Below are 18,233 nucleotides of genomic sequence, written 5' to 3'. Positions count from 1 at the left end.
GAAGAGCAGTACGGTTTGTTGGTTGGGGAGGCGGGGCATACTAGTCAGAGGTCTTGCTACTGCCAATACCACAAACAGGTATGTGGTTTGTCTTTACATGCAGAAAACTCTCAACAAGTAAACTGGTTTTAAGACCAATTCAGTTTATTAACATTTTCACTCTGATAAATAACTTTAATAGAAATCAAGACTGCAATTGCTAGATAATGACAAAGAAACAAAAAAAAGCATGACAATGACATAGTGCAATATACAGTTTTGCCCAAGAAAAAGGTGTGGCTGAATTAGGGGGAAATTACTAAACTGAAACCAACTAAAGACCTACAGTTGTGATTTTTTTATTATTTTTTTTTAAATTAGCCTTTTTTCACCACTGGAATTTTACGCTGCACCAGGTGAGAAACAAGCTAGTAGAATCTGCATATTTTTCTCATTTAATCACTATGGCTACAACTATGACATCACAATCACAGTGGCTTCATACGGGCATGTCAAAATGGGAACTATTTTCACAGTCAGAAATATCACTAGAATCAGCGAGTCACAAAAAAACATGGCATATACACAACACGGGACTCAGTGCACAGTAGGAGGATTACATGTTAATAAGAACCAATGATAAGACTTTATTTCACAGACTACAATACTGACATAAAACTGGCCTTTTTTGTACAACATTCTTTATAAAGTTCCCAACAAACAATCTTTCCTGACACAAAAACGTGAATTCTCTTCCGAACCACATGCGCGTTCAGTGAACCCCCGCTCGCAAAACGTCAAGATCGGACGGCGTTTGCCGCGCTACGGAAATTCTGTAAACTGCTTTTCAGTATCTCTTTCCCCGTCCGAAAGCTAGATACTGACATTCCATTCGAATGGTCTTGGTCCCTTTAACTCAAATGTTTGGGTTACGCGTGTGTCCTGTTTAGGACATCTTTTTCCTAAGATGAATGGCAGTGTCGAATCAAACACTTAATCGTAATTGCTGTTGACGTCTCCCAGGTTTTTCACAAGACACTGCGTCTAAAACGGACATTGTGTCCAAACGTTACAGCGCTTTACAGTCTGCGCTCTGCGTACGAGCTTTTCCAGCGCGGTCACCATGGACGCCTCCCTCCTTTGCCTGATTACAAAATCGTTTACACCATTAAAATGACCGAAGGAAAGCAAAGAAATCCAGCAGGCTTGCATAAAGCATACAATCTTGTTTGGAACTTCCAGTGGCTTTTTTCAATGACATAACTCTTAAAAACTCATTTGCGTCAATTGCGAAACAACTATCAGCGATAATTTATCTTTTAACTTTGTTTTCTAATTGGTGTTTTACGTTTTTCTTTATCGATATGCGTACACGTTCAATACAGAGGAAGGAGAGGTTCACTGATGGATGGGGGAAGGAAGGAAGGAAGGAAGGAAGAGGAGAGGGGGAGACGAGCGGAAAAGAGGGTGGAGGGTAGTTGATCTTTAGCTGGCGGGCTCCTCCTCTGGTTTATTCATGTCCTTGAGGGCGTTGAGAAGGCGGGTGGGGGTGAAGACGTGGGTTGACCCTGTTGATGGCCAGAAAGAAGACCAGAGATACGTATGTTAGTTTCATTATCCGGTAAAACGGATGTGTTCTCAGGCGTTTTTCTCTAAGGAGAGACATTTGAGACTAAAATGATGGCAATGAAAAGAAAACTAAAAAACAAAACCAATTTAACACTAAAATTGCTCAACCAGTTTGCAAGAATAAAGGCTACCCAACAGGCTATGTATCAATTTGGCTGAGAGCTACCAAACAAGGTCCACGAGGATCTGTTTATACTATCAGCCAAGAAGATACTGAATTCAGTCCCACGCCAACACTCTCACAAGACTACGGACTGGGCACAATGTAACAATCCATTCAAGTGACAACAAAAAAACATCAACATCATGTCAGACTGATTTCACACCATTTTGTGACATCACACTGTTAGATCCAGCATCACAATGACGTCATGGTTTTGCCAAATCTCAGCCTCTGATGCGAGACCGGCTATGTGACTTCAAAGGTGAAAGGTCATCTTGGTATTGTGCAGGAGAAAGAGAGATTTTTTCCGCAGAGCTGATGACAAATTTTCTGAACTACAAAATTTGGGCTTTCATAACAAATCTTGACACAACAGAGTCAAGAGAACATGGGGATGGTTTGAATCATGGAGTCCATCTCAAAGGTGTTGAGGACAGTGATTGCTACCACAACCAGGTCCAGGTTGGGAAATTCAATTTAACAGACAGGTCAATGTTTAGCCTTTATTTTGGATTTGGTTATGTAACAAAGCTGCAAGTTTCTGTTTTTTTCTCCTGTTCATATGATTTAGCATCAGGGTCAATATGTAAAATTTTGGATGATTGCTAAATTATTTTTGGGAACAGCTGATTAATGCATTTCCACAAGTTCTTTGTACCAAATTCAGTTTTAAGAATGAAATGTTTGTGCACCCATAAGTGCATTTGGTTATGTGACCGCATGCTTCTGTGTTTGCGTTTAGGAAGTTGAAAGTGTATGGGTGGGGTCATTCTTGCCTAACCCTGCATTTGCATCAATATTTTCTTTGTAATGTAGAAATATGCAACTTTGCTGACCACGAGTAGAAACATGACACCGAAACATCACTTAGCAACACTAGGTCGGTGGACAGAACACACCAATCAGAACAACAACAAATGGCTTGTTTTTTTCATTTAAGAAAAAAAAAAACAATGTCAACCATTTTATAGAGTTGAATGTGGCAGTATGTGGTACAGCTCACATACTGCCTGAACACAAGCACTTTTCACACATATAATAAACGTACAAGCAAAACAAAACATGGGCACAAACTACAGTTTCAGCAGATTACGACACCAAGAAGAAAAAAGTCGGCGACCGTTTATGGCAAAACGTATGTTTCAGACAGCTACAGCTCGAGTGTATGTTCAACCAAGTTGATACATGAGAGTAATCTAAATATAATCTTAAAAATAAAGTGTTTCATGATCCTCATTTTGTGGGGAAAAAAAGAGGTCTACTCTTATCGGTAGCTACCGATTGAGATGAGACTTCTGAATGAATGTTTACATGAATAGGAAATCAGGAAAGGGCACAGAGAAAATCTTGATTAAAGTCTACCTTAATCCAGGTCAGTGAGAGTATCACCTGCTCAGGCAGAGTGGCCTACACTGTGTTTCTCACAGAGTGGTTTTGATTACACAAGACTCTGTCCCTTACAGCTGACCCCTGCGGCGCTTCTTTGAATGTCAAATTATGATTTCCTTTCCCATTCATTAATCGGTTCATAAAATGTATTTAGCTAAAGTACATCAAATGAACATTTCACCAGTCCAAGGGTCTGCAGATAAGCGTCGGCCTTTCTGTCATGACTGAAAGGAGAGTGAGGCTTCAATCCGTTGGTGAAGCCACCTACTTCAACCCATAGATGGATCATAATTAATGAACCCTTTAAAGAGTAGGGTTTTTTTTGGAATGTTTTTTTCCCCCAGAATTTTTAGTCAGTGTTCTAGAACTCAGTTGTTCAATTACATCAGCAATATAATGTTCAGTTAAGAACTTTCTAATGACGTGTTTATGATCTTACACCTTAAAGGGTTAATTATGTTATGGTTGACCACAAAGCCTCACTCCCTTGTCCCTGATGCTTGCAGTTACAGGGATGGCATGTTTTACTTGGAATTGACTCAAAAAAGCCAGCGCCACCAGCACATGCTGTCCCAGGACTGAGATGTAATTCTGTGCAGACAACCACTAGGGGGCGTAATCATGTCATAATCTGATGGATGGAGAGAGACTTGGGGGGGACAGGCTGTGGAACATAGGGGCAGGAACAACAAAAACAAAAAAAGCCATTTGAATAATAATGCAATCAAATGAATCTCAGGGGTAGATTAAATCAAATGGAGGCTGGATTCAGCACAGCGAAACAGAGCACCTCATTAACCCCAATGAGCAGGGTTAAAGGTCAGAGGGCACGTGATGGGGGAAGGGTGCTTGGGGGTGGGGAGTTGAGCCTCAGTTTAATCCACCCAGTGGAATAACAGGGATGGGATCAGGACTCCCACTGCAAAGCCTTCTGGGACAGGATACACCCTAGGCTCAGAGATATGCCCAGAAAGGGTAAGGCTCCAAAGTATTTTCATTCAATATTATCCTTCGATGGGTGTGGCAGAGGATGTCTGATGCCCATCCCTGAGATGCAGTGTAAAGGAGTTGGTGGGGAATTGTGGAGGATGTGAAGTTAAAGAAAGCCCTTGAGGGATGGGGGGGGGGGGGCAGGTATCAGAAAAGGGCTCCTTTACACAGCTGCTTTTACTTTATCAGTGTTTATTCTCTCTCTCTCTCTCCCCCTCAGTCCTCTGCTGGTTCCGGTTCTTCCTCAAAGGATTCCCTATTGGGATCCCGGAAGTCGGGGTGCTGCAGGTCCTTTAGATATTTGACGGGGGTGAGCGTGTGGGTAGAACCTGCAGAGGAACAAATGACTGCATACTCATTTTGTTTCCCCCTGAAAACCATGCCTCTTTTCGCATTCTTTTTCAGGCGTTACTGGTGTAGACAGCATTTAAAAACTCCAAGTCCCAGAATCCACTGCCCCTCGCACACACTCACACACCCAGTCCCTCTCCCATTGCCAATCCCACTCCAAATGCTCCTGAATGTTCAATAGGTAATGTGGTCGGTAAGAGACCAATTTAACTTGAGATTTCTCCTGTCACAATTTTAAAATAATCCAATTTAAGCTATTGTGGCTAAATTAGATCATATAACGAAGATGTATTTACACATTGCACTAAATTAGACACTAGACACACTGCACTGATTTAGATTATATAATAATTATAATGTAGAAATCCATAGACACACTGTCACTCATGGTGCAGGCCATGACACTACAATAATAGCCCCTGACAGCTAAAGACCACAACGGTGCAAAATGAATAATGACCACCCTCCCCGACTTGGCCTCTCTCTCTAGGACTGGGCAAATCATGGGGCTCCAGTGCATCTGAACCCCAAAAACCAGTGATGGGTTCCCAGGCAAGAAAATGACACAGACAGACAGACACACAAACACGTGCGCAAGACATGCTTACAAACAGGTGTGGAGCACACTCTGGAAATTCAAGAACAATAGTTAAAACAAGTATACACAGAGACAAATCCAAGTCAAATCAATTCACAGCAGAAACAAATTAGAAACAAAAGTCACAAGCAAGCCATAAAAAACAATGACTAAACAGGAAATCCTGTCCATTGGAACACGCATGACTTGGGTTACTGTACACATTGACAATGGTAGCCTACTATGACTGTGTCTAGACATGTTAACTTTAGGTCTGCTGTACTGATAAGAGGTCTAAGTTCACTAGTGGAAAATGTACAGTATGCAGTATACAATAGGGGGAGAAGGAATGTGTGCTGTTCGTTCAATTACTCCATACATGTGTATTATAAATTTGTAATAAAATTACATAAATTTGTGGATTGTACCCCCCCCCCTCCACACCACCCAAAATGACTCATTGTCCTATATGTAGCCGCAGTTTCTCACTTCACCACCCTTAATTCACCCGTCGCCCCAAGGTGAACGTGTGACCCGCATTAATTATCAGCACCTGCAACTTAACTTTAGCTGAAGCCTCAACTACGGCATAATATGATGTTGTGCCTCATAACCTGGCAAGTAAATATACACGCAGGATGAAAATGAACGCATCTTGTCACAGTAATATGTGCCAATTTTTGCTCTGTAGAATGGGGTACCATGGGGGGGAATACCGTACTTCTATCCCCCCCCGCCCCCCGCCCCCCGTCTCCTGACTCACCAATGATGGCCTCCCATTTGCCGTTGGCCTGGGTGACCTCATAGGCACAGCGCATCTCGCTGAAGGACACGCCTCCGATGATGAAGACCATGATTCTGGGTCCCGTGCGGTACTCCCCGGGGGTTTTGTTCTTGTGCCAGTGGCCATAGCGGGCACTGCAAGGGGCGGAGACAAAGGACAGATTGGGGTGGGGGTTTGGCATAGGAGAGGAAGACCCTGAATTCCAACATAAAACTTAGATGTTACTGTGTTTTTGTTTTTGCATTCCAAATGATAATAATAATAAGTATATACCTGTGAGCAGCATACTAAAAACTGGAATCAAAACATGAGAACATAACATAACTTGGGAATACTGCAGTCTATAAAGACCCTTTTCTTTGATCCAGCTGTACAGAATTAAAAGGTCTTTCTAGTATCTTCCCCAGTCCCCAGTGATTAAAGTCCATCAATAGTTTGTAACTTGAGGGAAGCCAGTGACCTGGTGTGTGAGCATAAGCTAATGAATTAGTCAAGAGGGTGGTGGACATTTGTCAGTTTCAACTCCTCTCTTCCGTTACTGTCTCATCAATTCCCCAACATGCACTGCAGTGTCCTCAGAGCCACTCAGTGCCACACAAATGTTCAGGAGGCCAGGATTCTAATGCCCTGAATAACAGTGTCTAATATACTTTTTATGGACAGGACACAAAACCACAGTCCATCTGCTAGTGTGCTTAAATAGCCTCGTGCTTTTGTGTCGTTTTGTTTCTTCAGATGGTCCCCTTCCCCCCACGCTCCTCCCCTGTCCATCAAATAATTGATCTGTGTCAGCTGAGTCTCCACACTAATGGCTATTGATCCATAACCTTTGGATGTGCGTGTGTGAGTGTGTGTGTGTGCACGTGCACGTCCCTGCCTGCCTGCCTGCCCTAAAGATGCATATGTGTACTGTATGTCTATGCATTTGTATGTGTGTGTGTGCTTTTGTGTGATTTCTGACTGGTTAGGATCTAACCTAACTCACAAACATATACGTATATACAAGTCTAGGCAAATCTAGTTTGGGCTCACCTCTACTCTGAAAACAAGGGCCTAGTGTTAGGGAAAGGTTAATGGCCTAGGCATAACAAATGGGGGCTTGTCTGGGATTGGTTATGCTAATTTGGTGTCAGAAATTATTTCATAATCACAAACATAGCTTGTGAGTGTTTGGGAGTGCATCTGCTTAATCCTTTATGTAGTTCCTGTTTAGGTCAGTGTTACGTTGTTATTGTTGACTGGTGTTGGGCCATTGGCCCTCTGCTAGCTAGACACTAGCAAGGCTTGATAGTGTGTTGAACACTGTGCCTCATTCTCAGTAGCTAGTATTGTATGAATTGTGTCCTCAGACTTTTATGGTGCTGTCTGAACTGTATGTCTCTAGCCTTGGCTGGTGATCACAACATACTGTGTTTCCTTAACCTTAGTATGTGATAGCACTGAGTTCGAGATAATTTCAAGATGCAGCACTGGTTCGAGATAATTTTTGATGACATTAAATTTGATCCATGATTATCAGCTAGCTATTGGAGTTGTTTCATGTATACACACAAGACCAGGAAAGGCTACCCTGAGAAACTAGTGTTTGGGATGCATATGTGTATAGGCGTGCGTGAGGGTGTGCGTGTGTTTGTGTGTGCGTGTGCCTGGGCAGTACCTGACAGCTGTGGTGCTGAAGGAGGCGGAGGACCGTGTTGAGATGTAGGGGTATTGTTTGGTGTCCAGTTTGTCCTCAATGGCATCCTGTAGAACAGAGACATGGGGTCAGAGGGAGTCCAAGCACGGTTGGGCCAGAAGAAAAGGGGAGGGGCCATGTGGGGAGGGGGAGGGGCATAGCTTGCCTCCATAATGTCCTTGACCAGCGGGGTCCATCGGGAGAGCTGGTAAGTCTGCTCGCTGACACGCTCCTTACGGTCCTGTTTCTTACCACGACGCAGGGTGGACTGCAGGGAGAGAGAAAGGAGGGAAAAGAGAGAAGGGTGAGAGTGAAGGAAGGAGAGGGAGGAGGGGAGAGAGGAAGAGAGAATGAAAGAAAGTGGCAGAGGGAAAAAGAGGGAGGGAGATAGAGGGCAGAGAAAAAAGGGAAGGGGAACAAAAAGGAGAGAGTGAAACGATGTAGAAAGTAAATATACACATTATTTTCGACCTTTTTCATTTCATATGTCATCTGTCCATCTGCCTTTCTAAATGGACCCACGGTGATAAAGGCGTGGCGGCGCACTCACGTCTGAGATGATGGGCACTCCCAGGTGAGCCATGTTAGTGATGATCTCACTGTCCTCTGGGGGGATCTGCGCATGCTGGATCAGCTTGTTCAGATTCTCCTCTGTGATCCCTGGCGCACACACACACACACGCACACGTATTTACACACGTACGCATTACATTCTATACGTGAAAGAGAGAAAGAGAGCGTGTTGGGTCTCCCTCACCGTTCTTCAGGAAGATGTAGAGCAGGATGATGCGGATTTTGTCGTGGGTGGTGACGTTGGGGTCCAGCAGGATGGGGACGATGGCCCTCATGGGGTCCTTGATCTTCTCGCCCTCAGCGTCTGTGCCCATGGCGAGGTCCTGGGGTGAGGGGGGGGGGTAGGGTGTGGAGGAGTGCAGGAGGTCACGGAAGAGGCAGATATGACAGATAAAAGGCCAGTCTGCCCTGACTAAAGCCTGTGATCACCTTTTGGTTAACCGAGTGACGCCCACTTCTGGCCTAATATGAACAGTTCCTCACAACACATTTACAAGTGTGTGGGCCTGCCATGCACAAATTCTGACTCATAGTTTAGCTCCAATTCCTGAAAGATATGCTGAGCGGGCGGTCACTAGAGAGGTGTAGTTACCTGCTCAACACGGCACAGCTTGTCCACAGTGCCCTGGTAGTGCTTCATGCAGTCCTCCGCTAGGTGGAGGTGGGTGGAGTACTGGTGGGGAGAAATGAGCGGAAACATGTCAGGTCAAGTCAAGTCAAGTCATTCAGATTTATATAGCACGTTTTCTGACTGAGTCAGCACAAAGTGCTTAACAGACATTGACATGTACACACAGGTGGAGAAATACCCATGTGTACATATAAGTATAGTAAAAGAAAAAACAATTTATTGTGGTTAAATAAGTAATTTAGAATCATACATCTGGCTAAAGCTTAAACATGGTGGTTAATGCTACAGGTGCCAGGGGGCAGGTGATATAGTTGAATGCACATGTCTTATTGTGACATTACTACATTACTTGTTTCCTAAGCTGGCGTTATTTTACAGTTAAGCTTATATTATTATCTTGATACATTTAAAGCAGCTCAGGGTAAGTATCTTGCTCATGACTGAAATGACAGTGTCCTATCTTGGATTCAAACCCGCAGCCCTATAAACATCTGATGTGTACTTACCTTGCTAAGCTCTTTCTGATACTGCGGCATCTTCTTCAGCATCTGAGACAGGTCTCTCATGGTAGTCTATGGCACACAGTGACGGACAGATGGTCAGTTCACTCAGAGAGAGAGAGAGCCGTTCAGCTCTAACGAACAGATGTCCACTTTCTCACACGGAGGTTAGCTTGCCCACACCATGTTGGCATTCATATTGAGGTTAAGGATGCTTTAAAAGTTTCTTACTTTATCTCCAGTTGTCATCCTTTTGCTGGCAGAGAACTCCTTCAGGGAGCGAGTCACAGCCCTGTGCGTTCGTGTGTATGTGTGTGTGTGTGTGTGTGTGTGTGTGTGTGTGTGTGTGTGTGCGTGTGTGTGTGTGTGTGGAAGTGGGGGAGAGAGAAAGAAATTTGGTTAGTAAAAGTTGGTTGCATAATGGTACTACACACACATTAAAGTCAGTCACATTTTGAGCATGGTGCGGTGTGTGAATAATGCATTGAAGGGGGGCCGTGTGATAAGTGTAAAGTCCAGTGATGAAATGAACAGAGCAATGAGAAAATGTACAGTACAGTATACCGTGCATGATGTGCTGTGCAGTGAGAGTGTGCAGTGTAGTGAGTGTGAGCACTGCAGTGAGAGTGTAGTACATTTTACAGTGCACTTAGAGGGTGTGCAATGTAAGGAGAGGGGTGGGGCATATAACTATGTCACTGGGTTGGTGTCGGTAACAAGGGTCAGCTCAGTCTCTGTTACCAAGGGAACCGCAAAACTCACTGGGACACTTCTGCGATGTGCTTGTGTCGCAGGGTCATCCAGAGGTCATCGTCCTCATCCAGCAGAACCTCCTTCTCCCGGGAATCTCCCATTCCACTGGTCTCATACCTGGGACATGGGTAGCGGGATCGGGGGGAAAGGGGAGGGGGGCAATTAAGCAAGGGGATGGGAATGGGAGACTTCCCCGGAATCGGCCTGCCGACCGGAGTACAGGCTTCTGAAGTCACACTTCTGAACGTACAGTATTCATATCTTAACACCAGTTCTAAGATTCACTTCTCCAGATAGTATTAATATCAGTTATAAGTTTCACTTCTCTGGGGAAGCTATGTATGAAGCTAAGCTACGCCATTAGCCCAGAGATGGGAGGCTTACTTGTAGACGTCGTTCTCGATGGGCAGCAGGTCGTAGCCCATGGCCTGGAACGTGAGCTCGTGCAGGATGGGGGACACCGGGTCGAATGCCCGGTCCAGGATGATCAGCTGAGAGCGCGCCTTGTCTGGACCCTGGAGAAGGATGGGGGGAAGAGAAAAGAGGGGAGGATAGGTAGAGGAAGGAGAGTGGGGATGTAAGCACGTTTCATTCGGTGGGATCTCTTAAGCACAGGATGCGCTAAGCTAGACAATTAAATTATGCAATTTAATTTACTATAAAATTAAGACGCAGCTAGACAATTAAGCAACAAAAAACAAAGATTGCTATTTTTAATTATAGACATCCCTAGCCATCTGCTGTCAAATTCCTTCTCTATCACAAGCCCTCTAATGCACGCAAGAAACATTACAAGCATTTATTCAATTTAGAACACGATAATTATATATAATTATTAAACAATGATGGGTATATTTATGTTTTCAATGAGTTTTCAAGCTGGTAGGAATACTGGATTAAAATTAAGCCCTTTGTAGTTCTCGATCTAGTAAACCAGAAAAGGGTTCATTTTAATTCGGTATTGTTTCCCAGGATGTTCAGGAGAGGTGCAAATGACCCAGTAACAATCCAAATGAGTTCCAAGAGGGAAACAGCATCTTCCATACCAGCAACCTAGCAGCCAGGTTTTCGGCAACCTCAAACCAAATCTTCCACTGACTTTCTCTTGCAAGAGTACTGTACATCTGGGGATTTGACCTCCATTTGACCTCCCATGACTTATGGGCTCATTCAACTAGATGGCTAAAACAGTGTCATCACCGATGCCATTAAGTGTGACCACAGCAAACAGCCTGACAGAGAATTGATCATTTACACCCCAGTGTATCATTTTGTTTGCTCTTCTTCACTCTCTTTACTTTATTTTTCTCGATTTACTTTTTTTCTCAGCAGTTCTGTTCTTCTCTATTCCAGAGGTGCTTTTCCCTGTAACCAGGGCTGAAACCCCTCCTCAACACCCCCTCCCCTAGCCCCAACTCCCACTTTACCTCTCCCATGGTGGGATCATCAGCCTTGTATGCATCCAGCTTGTCCTGGAGCAACTGAGCCAAAGTTGCATTGTCCTTGTACTCACTGGCCACAGACAGACAGACAGACAGAAAGAGTCAGAAATGTGGCAATGGCATCCTATCAATCAATCAATCAATCAAATTTTATTTGTATAGCGTATTTTACAACAGTTGTCACAATACGCTTTACAGACAACCCGAGCCTAAACCCCCACAGGAGCAAGCCTAAGGCAACAGTCCTACCCAGTGATCCGCCTCAACAGCTAACCGTATTAAAATGAGATTAATATTTGTCACTGTTTTTCAATGACATTTCAAGTACAAATATGAATGATTATTTGCATTTGGTCCTTTTAACATTGCCTACTTTTAATACATTTGAATAACTGGAAATACCTCCTATGGTTGTATGATATTTGATCACTTAACAGTATTTTCCGCTCTCTTTCCAGGGTGCACAAAAAATATAATGAGAGGGGAACTGAAGGGGTGAGGAGGTGTGGCCAGACAAATAGGTGGGTGTATGATAGCATATCCATGCATTCTCTGAAACTGATGCCACAGTGCCCACTGTGTTGAGCTGATGAGTGGATGTATGAAAAAGTAGTGCATTCTGGGAAACTGAGGCAACAGCAGCTGGTATGAGCTGATGAGGCAGTGTAAGACAGCGCGGGGGAGCAGGAGACGGTGAAGCGTGTGACTGTTGACCGCGCCCCCCTGCCCCTCGCTGCTACAGGGCCCCCTGCTTCTCACCCGCGGTATCGCACGGCAGGGTACTCCTTCAGGGTGGCGCACAACGTGGCCAGCTGCTCCGCTAGCCGCTCCATGGCCGGGTTCTTCTGCTGGGCCTTGTAGGGGCTGTAGAAGCTCTGGAAGACGTCTGCGCTGTCCAGGGAGTACACCTGGGAATGGGGAGGAGCAATGGACTCAACGCTAACATTAACACCTGGGCTGACATTAACACCGGCGTCATCTGGGCTTCTATTAACATTGATATCAGCTGGGCCATAACCCGGCCTTAATTTAACACAGGATCACATGGGCCTCCATTAGCAAACATTCTCTGGCCCTTGATTAAAACACGCAGCACAATCCACCCAAACACAAGCATGCAACATTAATGCACAGGTATCAAATGCATTAATACAGAAACTCAGTGTTAGCAGCTAGCACTGTAGCGGGTCTATGGTCCCAGCTCAGAGTATACCGTAGACCATCCATCCTGAGTGGGCCAAGCGATGAACTCTGTGGACACTGACCCAGTGACTGTATTAATCTGTTCACTACACCAGCGCTGCTGTTGGATAATTTATCACACATAAGGGCTTTATCCTAAACAGTAAGACCTCAACAGTTGACAAATAGGTACACTAACCCAGACCGTGATATATACGTATTAGAGAGGGGTCAAATGAGCGCACGGACTTACTGAACTGTGTAGGGCATTAGCACGAATGACTGGAGATAATAAAGGTGCTGTATCTACCCATCAACAAAGATGGATGTGCTGCAATTTCAGGAAATACGTGCGTGAACACATTTAGCACGACGAGAGAAGAGCGCGCTGACAGGGCCGAGTAGCGAGGCCGTAACCGCGCGCCGTCCATAATCCAGCCCGCGCGGCATAATCCTCTTTCACGGTATTAACCGCTCAGTAGTGCGGCTGTATCCACGCCAGCTCTGCTCTACATTTACAAATGCACGAGGTGAACCAGAAACGTCTCCGAATTTTCTCTTGCGATCTGTTACGATGACTGTTTCACTTAACCGGGGAAAATCGTGTAGCTTTTTCTTGTACGTACGTATCCATGATTATGAAACACTTTGGGTTGAGTGCCTCGCTCAAGAGGCACAGCAGCTGCATCCAACTGAATGAAACCCGCAACCTTTTTTACGGGGTTAGCAACTTAACCCCAACAGCACAGTGTATCATAATTTCTGTCCCTGTCCTCCCTCACATCTCTTCTTTCCTGGTTCCTCTCTCTCTTTCTTTCCTTCTCCCACCCAGGCCCATCTGTCCAAGGTCACATGGTAACAGAGGTTACCTCCTGCCACTCAGTCCCTCTTGCCTCCAATTGGACAGGCCAGTGTGTTGATATCCTGCCACCCAATGACGCGCGGGGGGGGGGGGGGGGGATTAGGAGATTTAGTAGGCAGTGCACAGCAGCGTCACAGCTTGGATTAATTATAGAGGGCGGGAGTGGAGGATTGTGGGTCATGTTTGTGCTTCTCCGTCCCCAACCACCCCAGATAAAGCCGTTCTCAAACATTCCATGAGGAAACAGACGGGGCTCGCTGACTGTGGTTACTCCTGCACCTGCCCTCCCCCCATTCACCTTTTCCGTGTACCTACCCTACCCCCATGGTTTGATCTCACTCTCCTTTCCTCACAGGATACTGTAACCCTGTAGGACTGTACCACTGTGCATCTCTGCAAAGGGGTGGGGTGGGGGGGAATCTCACCTGTGACTCATAGGGCAGGAAGGCGATGTTGATCTCGGTCAGTGTCTTGATGGTCTTGGAGGCACGGGATTTCACCAAGTCCTTGAATAGGGGGTCCGGACATGCTGTGGACATGGTGGGGCAAGATCATCTCAATATGGCACTGGACACAGGAACACAGTGCTCTTTACTGTGCATTACAGGGATTTAGCAGATGCTCTTATTCGGAGTGACTTGTGATGCAAACAGAAGTGCAAACACAGCTACTCACAGTCAGTGAAGAAGACGTGGGCCCCTCGGTATTGGGGTGACTGTGGGTCTCTGAAGTCTGAGATCAGTGCCTGCACAGACTGGAGCGTGGGACAGAGGGAGGGAAGCAGTGAGTGAGAAGAAGGAGTGTTGTGGCAGCCACAATGACAGCATCTGTGTGTGTGTGTGAGTGTGCCTGTATGTATGTGTGTTCGTGTGCATGTGTACGCATATGCACCTGTATGTATATATATGGTTGAGTATGTGTCTGTGTGTGCAAGCGTAAGTGGGTTTGTGTGTGTGTGTGTGTGTGTGTGTGTGTGTCTGTGTGTGTGTGTGTGTGTGTGTGTATGTATGTGCATTCTGCAGTAAGGGTGGAGAATATCCCAGAGAATAACCCAACTCCAGAAAATATACTTAAACCGAGATTATAAAAAGGTGCATTTATTTAAACATTTTCACATGCATCACTTTTTAAAGACAAAGGACCATCTAATTTCAAGATGAATTGCAACTGCATGCACAAGGCTATTAGAGAATGTACCTCGTCAGATGGAGTGATGAGATAAATTGCCTCCAGACTGGGCAGTGGCTCACGCCGTTTTTTAATGTCTTCAACAACTGGAGAAGAGGAAGACAGAGAGCAGGTTAGAGGTGCTTCGATAGAGTTTATCAAAGTCGGGGTGCATGCTATTGGGTCAGCGGTATCAATGCTGTGTCTACGGGGGTTCCGGTGCTGATGTGACTCACTGGTGATGCCCTCTGTCATGATGTCTGTCATCTTGCAGCAAGACGAAAGCATCCTCATGCTGAGCTGATCCACTATCAGAACCTGGGAGCCACAATGGAAACGGAAGGAACAAGAAAGATGGGAGGGACAATTCAGGAAAGACAGGAGAAGAGAAGATGGAAGTTGAGGGGAAAAGGGAAAAGAACAGAGAAGCAAGATGGGTGGAAGTGGGGAGAGGACAAGCACATTTAACAGGGAAAGGGAAATGGACGGAGGAAAGGAGCTTCAGTAAACAGCTTCATTCACTGACACTTTGAGAACAGACAAATTATTTCACCTGTACTTTCAGTAACAATGGCTTGATTTAATGAAACAGTCAGCACAGACAGCATCATTTACTTGCCCCTTCAGCAAAGACAACTTTATTTATTAACACCCAGTACAGACATTCTTCATTTCCAGATACTTTTGAGTAGATGCATCTGCATTTACTTTCAGTTGATAAATTCTGTATATTAAAATTGACTTGAAGTTCAGCATTTGAACATTCACATTCAGGTGTGTCACCATGTTACAGGACAGTGCATGTTAGTAGGAACTGATGGGATGGAATATTGAGATTCATACCTTCCATTCCCCCTTCTTTTTCACCTTCTTGATGACTTCATTCATAATCTCTGTGAACGTAATGGAACTCAGTCAAACTTCATTGTACTGTGATGCGGTTTGTATTGCATTATATAGAATTTATTTAGCAGACAGCATTTCCAGAAGAACTTACAATGCAAGAGAGATGACAAACAGCAAATAGCTCACGTACAAAATTTCTGATTTTAAACACATCACATTTATGACATAGTTTTATTCATGGTTGCTGATATTTTTGTATGCATGCACACAGTTATGACATTGTGCATATTTTTGTACATAGGAATTCACTTGGAATTCTAATGTCACTCAATTACCATTACTGGTAAAAGAACACATTAATCACAAATTACAATCAAAAAGGCAAAAAAAATAAAAATTCAGTAGTCCACATTTCTTGAAGTTCTGTAAAATATCTTTATTGTGGTTGAGGTTTGACAAAATTCTCTAAGACAGAATAACTGCCTTATTTTCCATTATGGATTCTAATTTCTGTTGACGCCAAGGTCATGTAGAACACTGGAGACATGTGACTGCGCTGACTCTGCAGAGGACATCTGGCGCATCTCAGTGAGAGAGGCGTTGACAGAGGTGTCACCCTGCTCCAGACTCCTCGCAGATGTAATTAGTGACGCAGATTGCAGAGATGAAGAGCATCCACCCTTCATCCATTTACTCTGCTATGACCTTTCTCCTGTCTGTCTGTGGTTATAACACAATACTGTGTGATTCTGGTTTGAAAAGATTGTTTTTTAAAGTGCAGAAAACCATTCTATCCTGTACATGCAAAGCAATAGAAAACAGAGTGCTGTACAAGTGCCCACTGGTGTGACTGAGGAGCCAATACTTCCTGTGTTAGACAGGGGTGAGGTATGGTGTGGTGCAGTGGGACTGTGATGAAAATGGATCTCTCACATTAAATATGCCATCACTCATCAGTTTACATCATCGCCCGCTGCTGTGTCAGTTGCGCCTATACACATTTTACATAAGCCCTTCTAATGTATGGAGGTGATACCGGTGTAATCATTTAAAAGGTGATGGTCTCCTCATTCATCTCCCAGTGGTTCATGCAGTGGTCACGCTAGCCCATGGAATGCTGCGTCTTTGGAAAGCAGGGCATTTTACACTAATGCACTTGCATTCTTATAGAAATTACTATTTTTGCCATAATATGCCACCACAATAAATGCATGTCATTAATAATTTCATGACACTTTTGTGACATAAGCAGGATAAAATAGCAGGATTAGCTGCAAATAATGTTTTGGTGTTTCGATCAAAACAAATTTTTTCCACTCATGGTAATAATTTACTGATGTTGAGCAAGCTTGGTAGAGCAAGACATCTCGTTTTGGACTTCAAATTGGATTCAAATGAAGTTATTCTCTCTCAGCACATTGTGCCAGGAGCCAACCAATGATATAAAAAGAGAAAAAAAATGAGCTAATTGCTCCTATATTGAACTACAAATAAAACGCACAGTCCTAGGTTTTAAATAAAGGTACGCTTGCTTTGATGCCTGTTCTGGTTCCAACATTTACTTGTGAGTTTATGTAGTTTTTAATGGTGTGTGCGCCCTGCGATAGACAGGCAACCTGTCCAGGGTGTGTTCCTGCCTCTCATCCAATGTATGCTGGGATAGGCTCCAGTGGCACACAGTCTTTAAACAAAGGCAAAAATCAAGTTGGGAGATATTCCAGAATGAACTGTAACTGAAAATTTGGTTTGTTCATCTGAACTGTTCTGAGCTCTGCTCTACAGAGAGAGAGAGGCATTCATCTGCTGAGTTAGACAGCCAGAGATAGCTGGAATAGTTCTTTCTCTTACAGACATCCTGGACACAGAACTTTCTGGTTCAATTTGAGCAACAGTGAAACTGTTTGCAACTCTTACTTGAAACACATTAAAGTTAGTTTTACTTTCAATTTCTCAAGTGAGTTCCCCCTTTCTCTCATCCATTTGCAATGCTCAATCAAATTTGTCAGCTTTCTTTGCTGCAACCTCCACTCCCGCTGACATCACTTCCTATCCTCCGAAGCACATCTTCTCACACCACAGTTTGCTAGCCAGGCTTGTGAGTCAGAGGAAGACATGTCATGGTCAGCTCAACAGGTGGACTCGTGGGCACCTAATCAACCCGCGAGGGTTACTGGTGTAATGCTAACGCCAAATGTGCATTGCCCTGAGATGTGCGCCATTCACAGCTGGCACTGGCACTGTCTAGATTCGACACTAGACCATGTAGCTTGTCCATTCACTGGGGAATAGGCCACCCAGCAGCCACATTAACTGACTATAAGCACATTTGCACATTTTGACTACAGGATTTTAGAGTCCATTGCCAGGGAACAGGACCCTTTTGAAGCACTGTTCCACAGTTTATTTTATGTACTGTAATTGTTCTTTGTCAGGCACATTCTATGCAGTGACATTACGTTTATGGTGCTCACCTCTTTTTTGTGTGATTTTTCCACCTGCTACCTGATATTAACCTACAGTACATCTCTACTACTACTATGAACTACTTTTGTACTGTACTTGTGAAGTATTTCCATTGTGTAACTTGTAATAGGATACATTTTTGTGTGTTTTTGCTTATACCTGTGTGTCCTGCAAGACATGCGTCACTCATCTATCTTAAGCCGTACTGGCTGAGAGAGAGCATCTACCAAAGTAATACTCTACACAAACAACAGGCACAGGGCGTGATGCTCCTTTC

At 44.3% G+C, this 18,233-nt stretch overlaps 1 protein-coding gene across 2 annotated transcripts in view; it reads right to left on the bottom strand.

Moving 5' to 3' along the window:
- Nucleotides 1-123: 123 nt before the first annotated feature.
- The window catches only part of stxbp1b (syntaxin binding protein 1b), a 31,674-nt gene continuing 13,564 nt past the window's right edge, over nt 124-18,233 (bottom strand). Inside the window, exons 2-20 of one of the 2 annotated variants that reach the window (XM_035436246.1) lie at nt 15,491-15,540; nt 14,884-14,965; nt 14,678-14,754; nt 14,156-14,234; nt 13,906-14,009; nt 12,196-12,344; nt 11,422-11,506; nt 10,379-10,509; nt 10,004-10,111; nt 9,473-9,533; nt 9,248-9,313; nt 8,703-8,783; nt 8,295-8,433; nt 8,088-8,197; nt 7,704-7,805; nt 7,520-7,605; nt 5,842-5,996; nt 4,332-4,479; nt 1,412-1,547 (exon numbers count right to left, since the gene is read on the bottom strand). In XM_035436246.1, the coding sequence (XP_035292137.1) occupies nt 4,367-4,479; nt 5,842-5,996; nt 7,520-7,605; nt 7,704-7,805; nt 8,088-8,197; nt 8,295-8,433; nt 8,703-8,783; nt 9,248-9,313; nt 9,473-9,533; nt 10,004-10,111; nt 10,379-10,509; nt 11,422-11,506; nt 12,196-12,344; nt 13,906-14,009; nt 14,156-14,234; nt 14,678-14,754; nt 14,884-14,965; nt 15,491-15,540 (1,778 nt within the window). In that variant the 3' untranslated portion in view covers nt 1,412-1,547; nt 4,332-4,366. Of the gene's footprint in view, nt 1,548-4,331; nt 4,480-5,841; nt 5,997-7,519; nt 7,606-7,703; nt 7,806-8,087; nt 8,198-8,294; nt 8,434-8,702; nt 8,784-9,247; nt 9,314-9,472; nt 9,534-10,003; nt 10,112-10,378; nt 10,510-11,421; nt 11,507-12,195; nt 12,345-13,905; nt 14,010-14,155; nt 14,235-14,677; nt 14,755-14,883; nt 14,966-15,490; nt 15,541-18,233 lie in introns of both variants that reach the window. The other variant, XM_035436247.1, reaches the window with a different exon arrangement.

Source organism: Anguilla anguilla, chromosome 10 (genome assembly GCF_013347855.1).
Source record: "Anguilla anguilla isolate fAngAng1 chromosome 10, fAngAng1.pri, whole genome shotgun sequence".
NCBI classification, from domain to species: Eukaryota; Metazoa; Chordata; class Actinopteri; order Anguilliformes; family Anguillidae; genus Anguilla; species Anguilla anguilla.
Note: the sequence above shows the minus strand (reverse complement) of the source record. Positions and strands in the feature narration are given on the sequence as shown.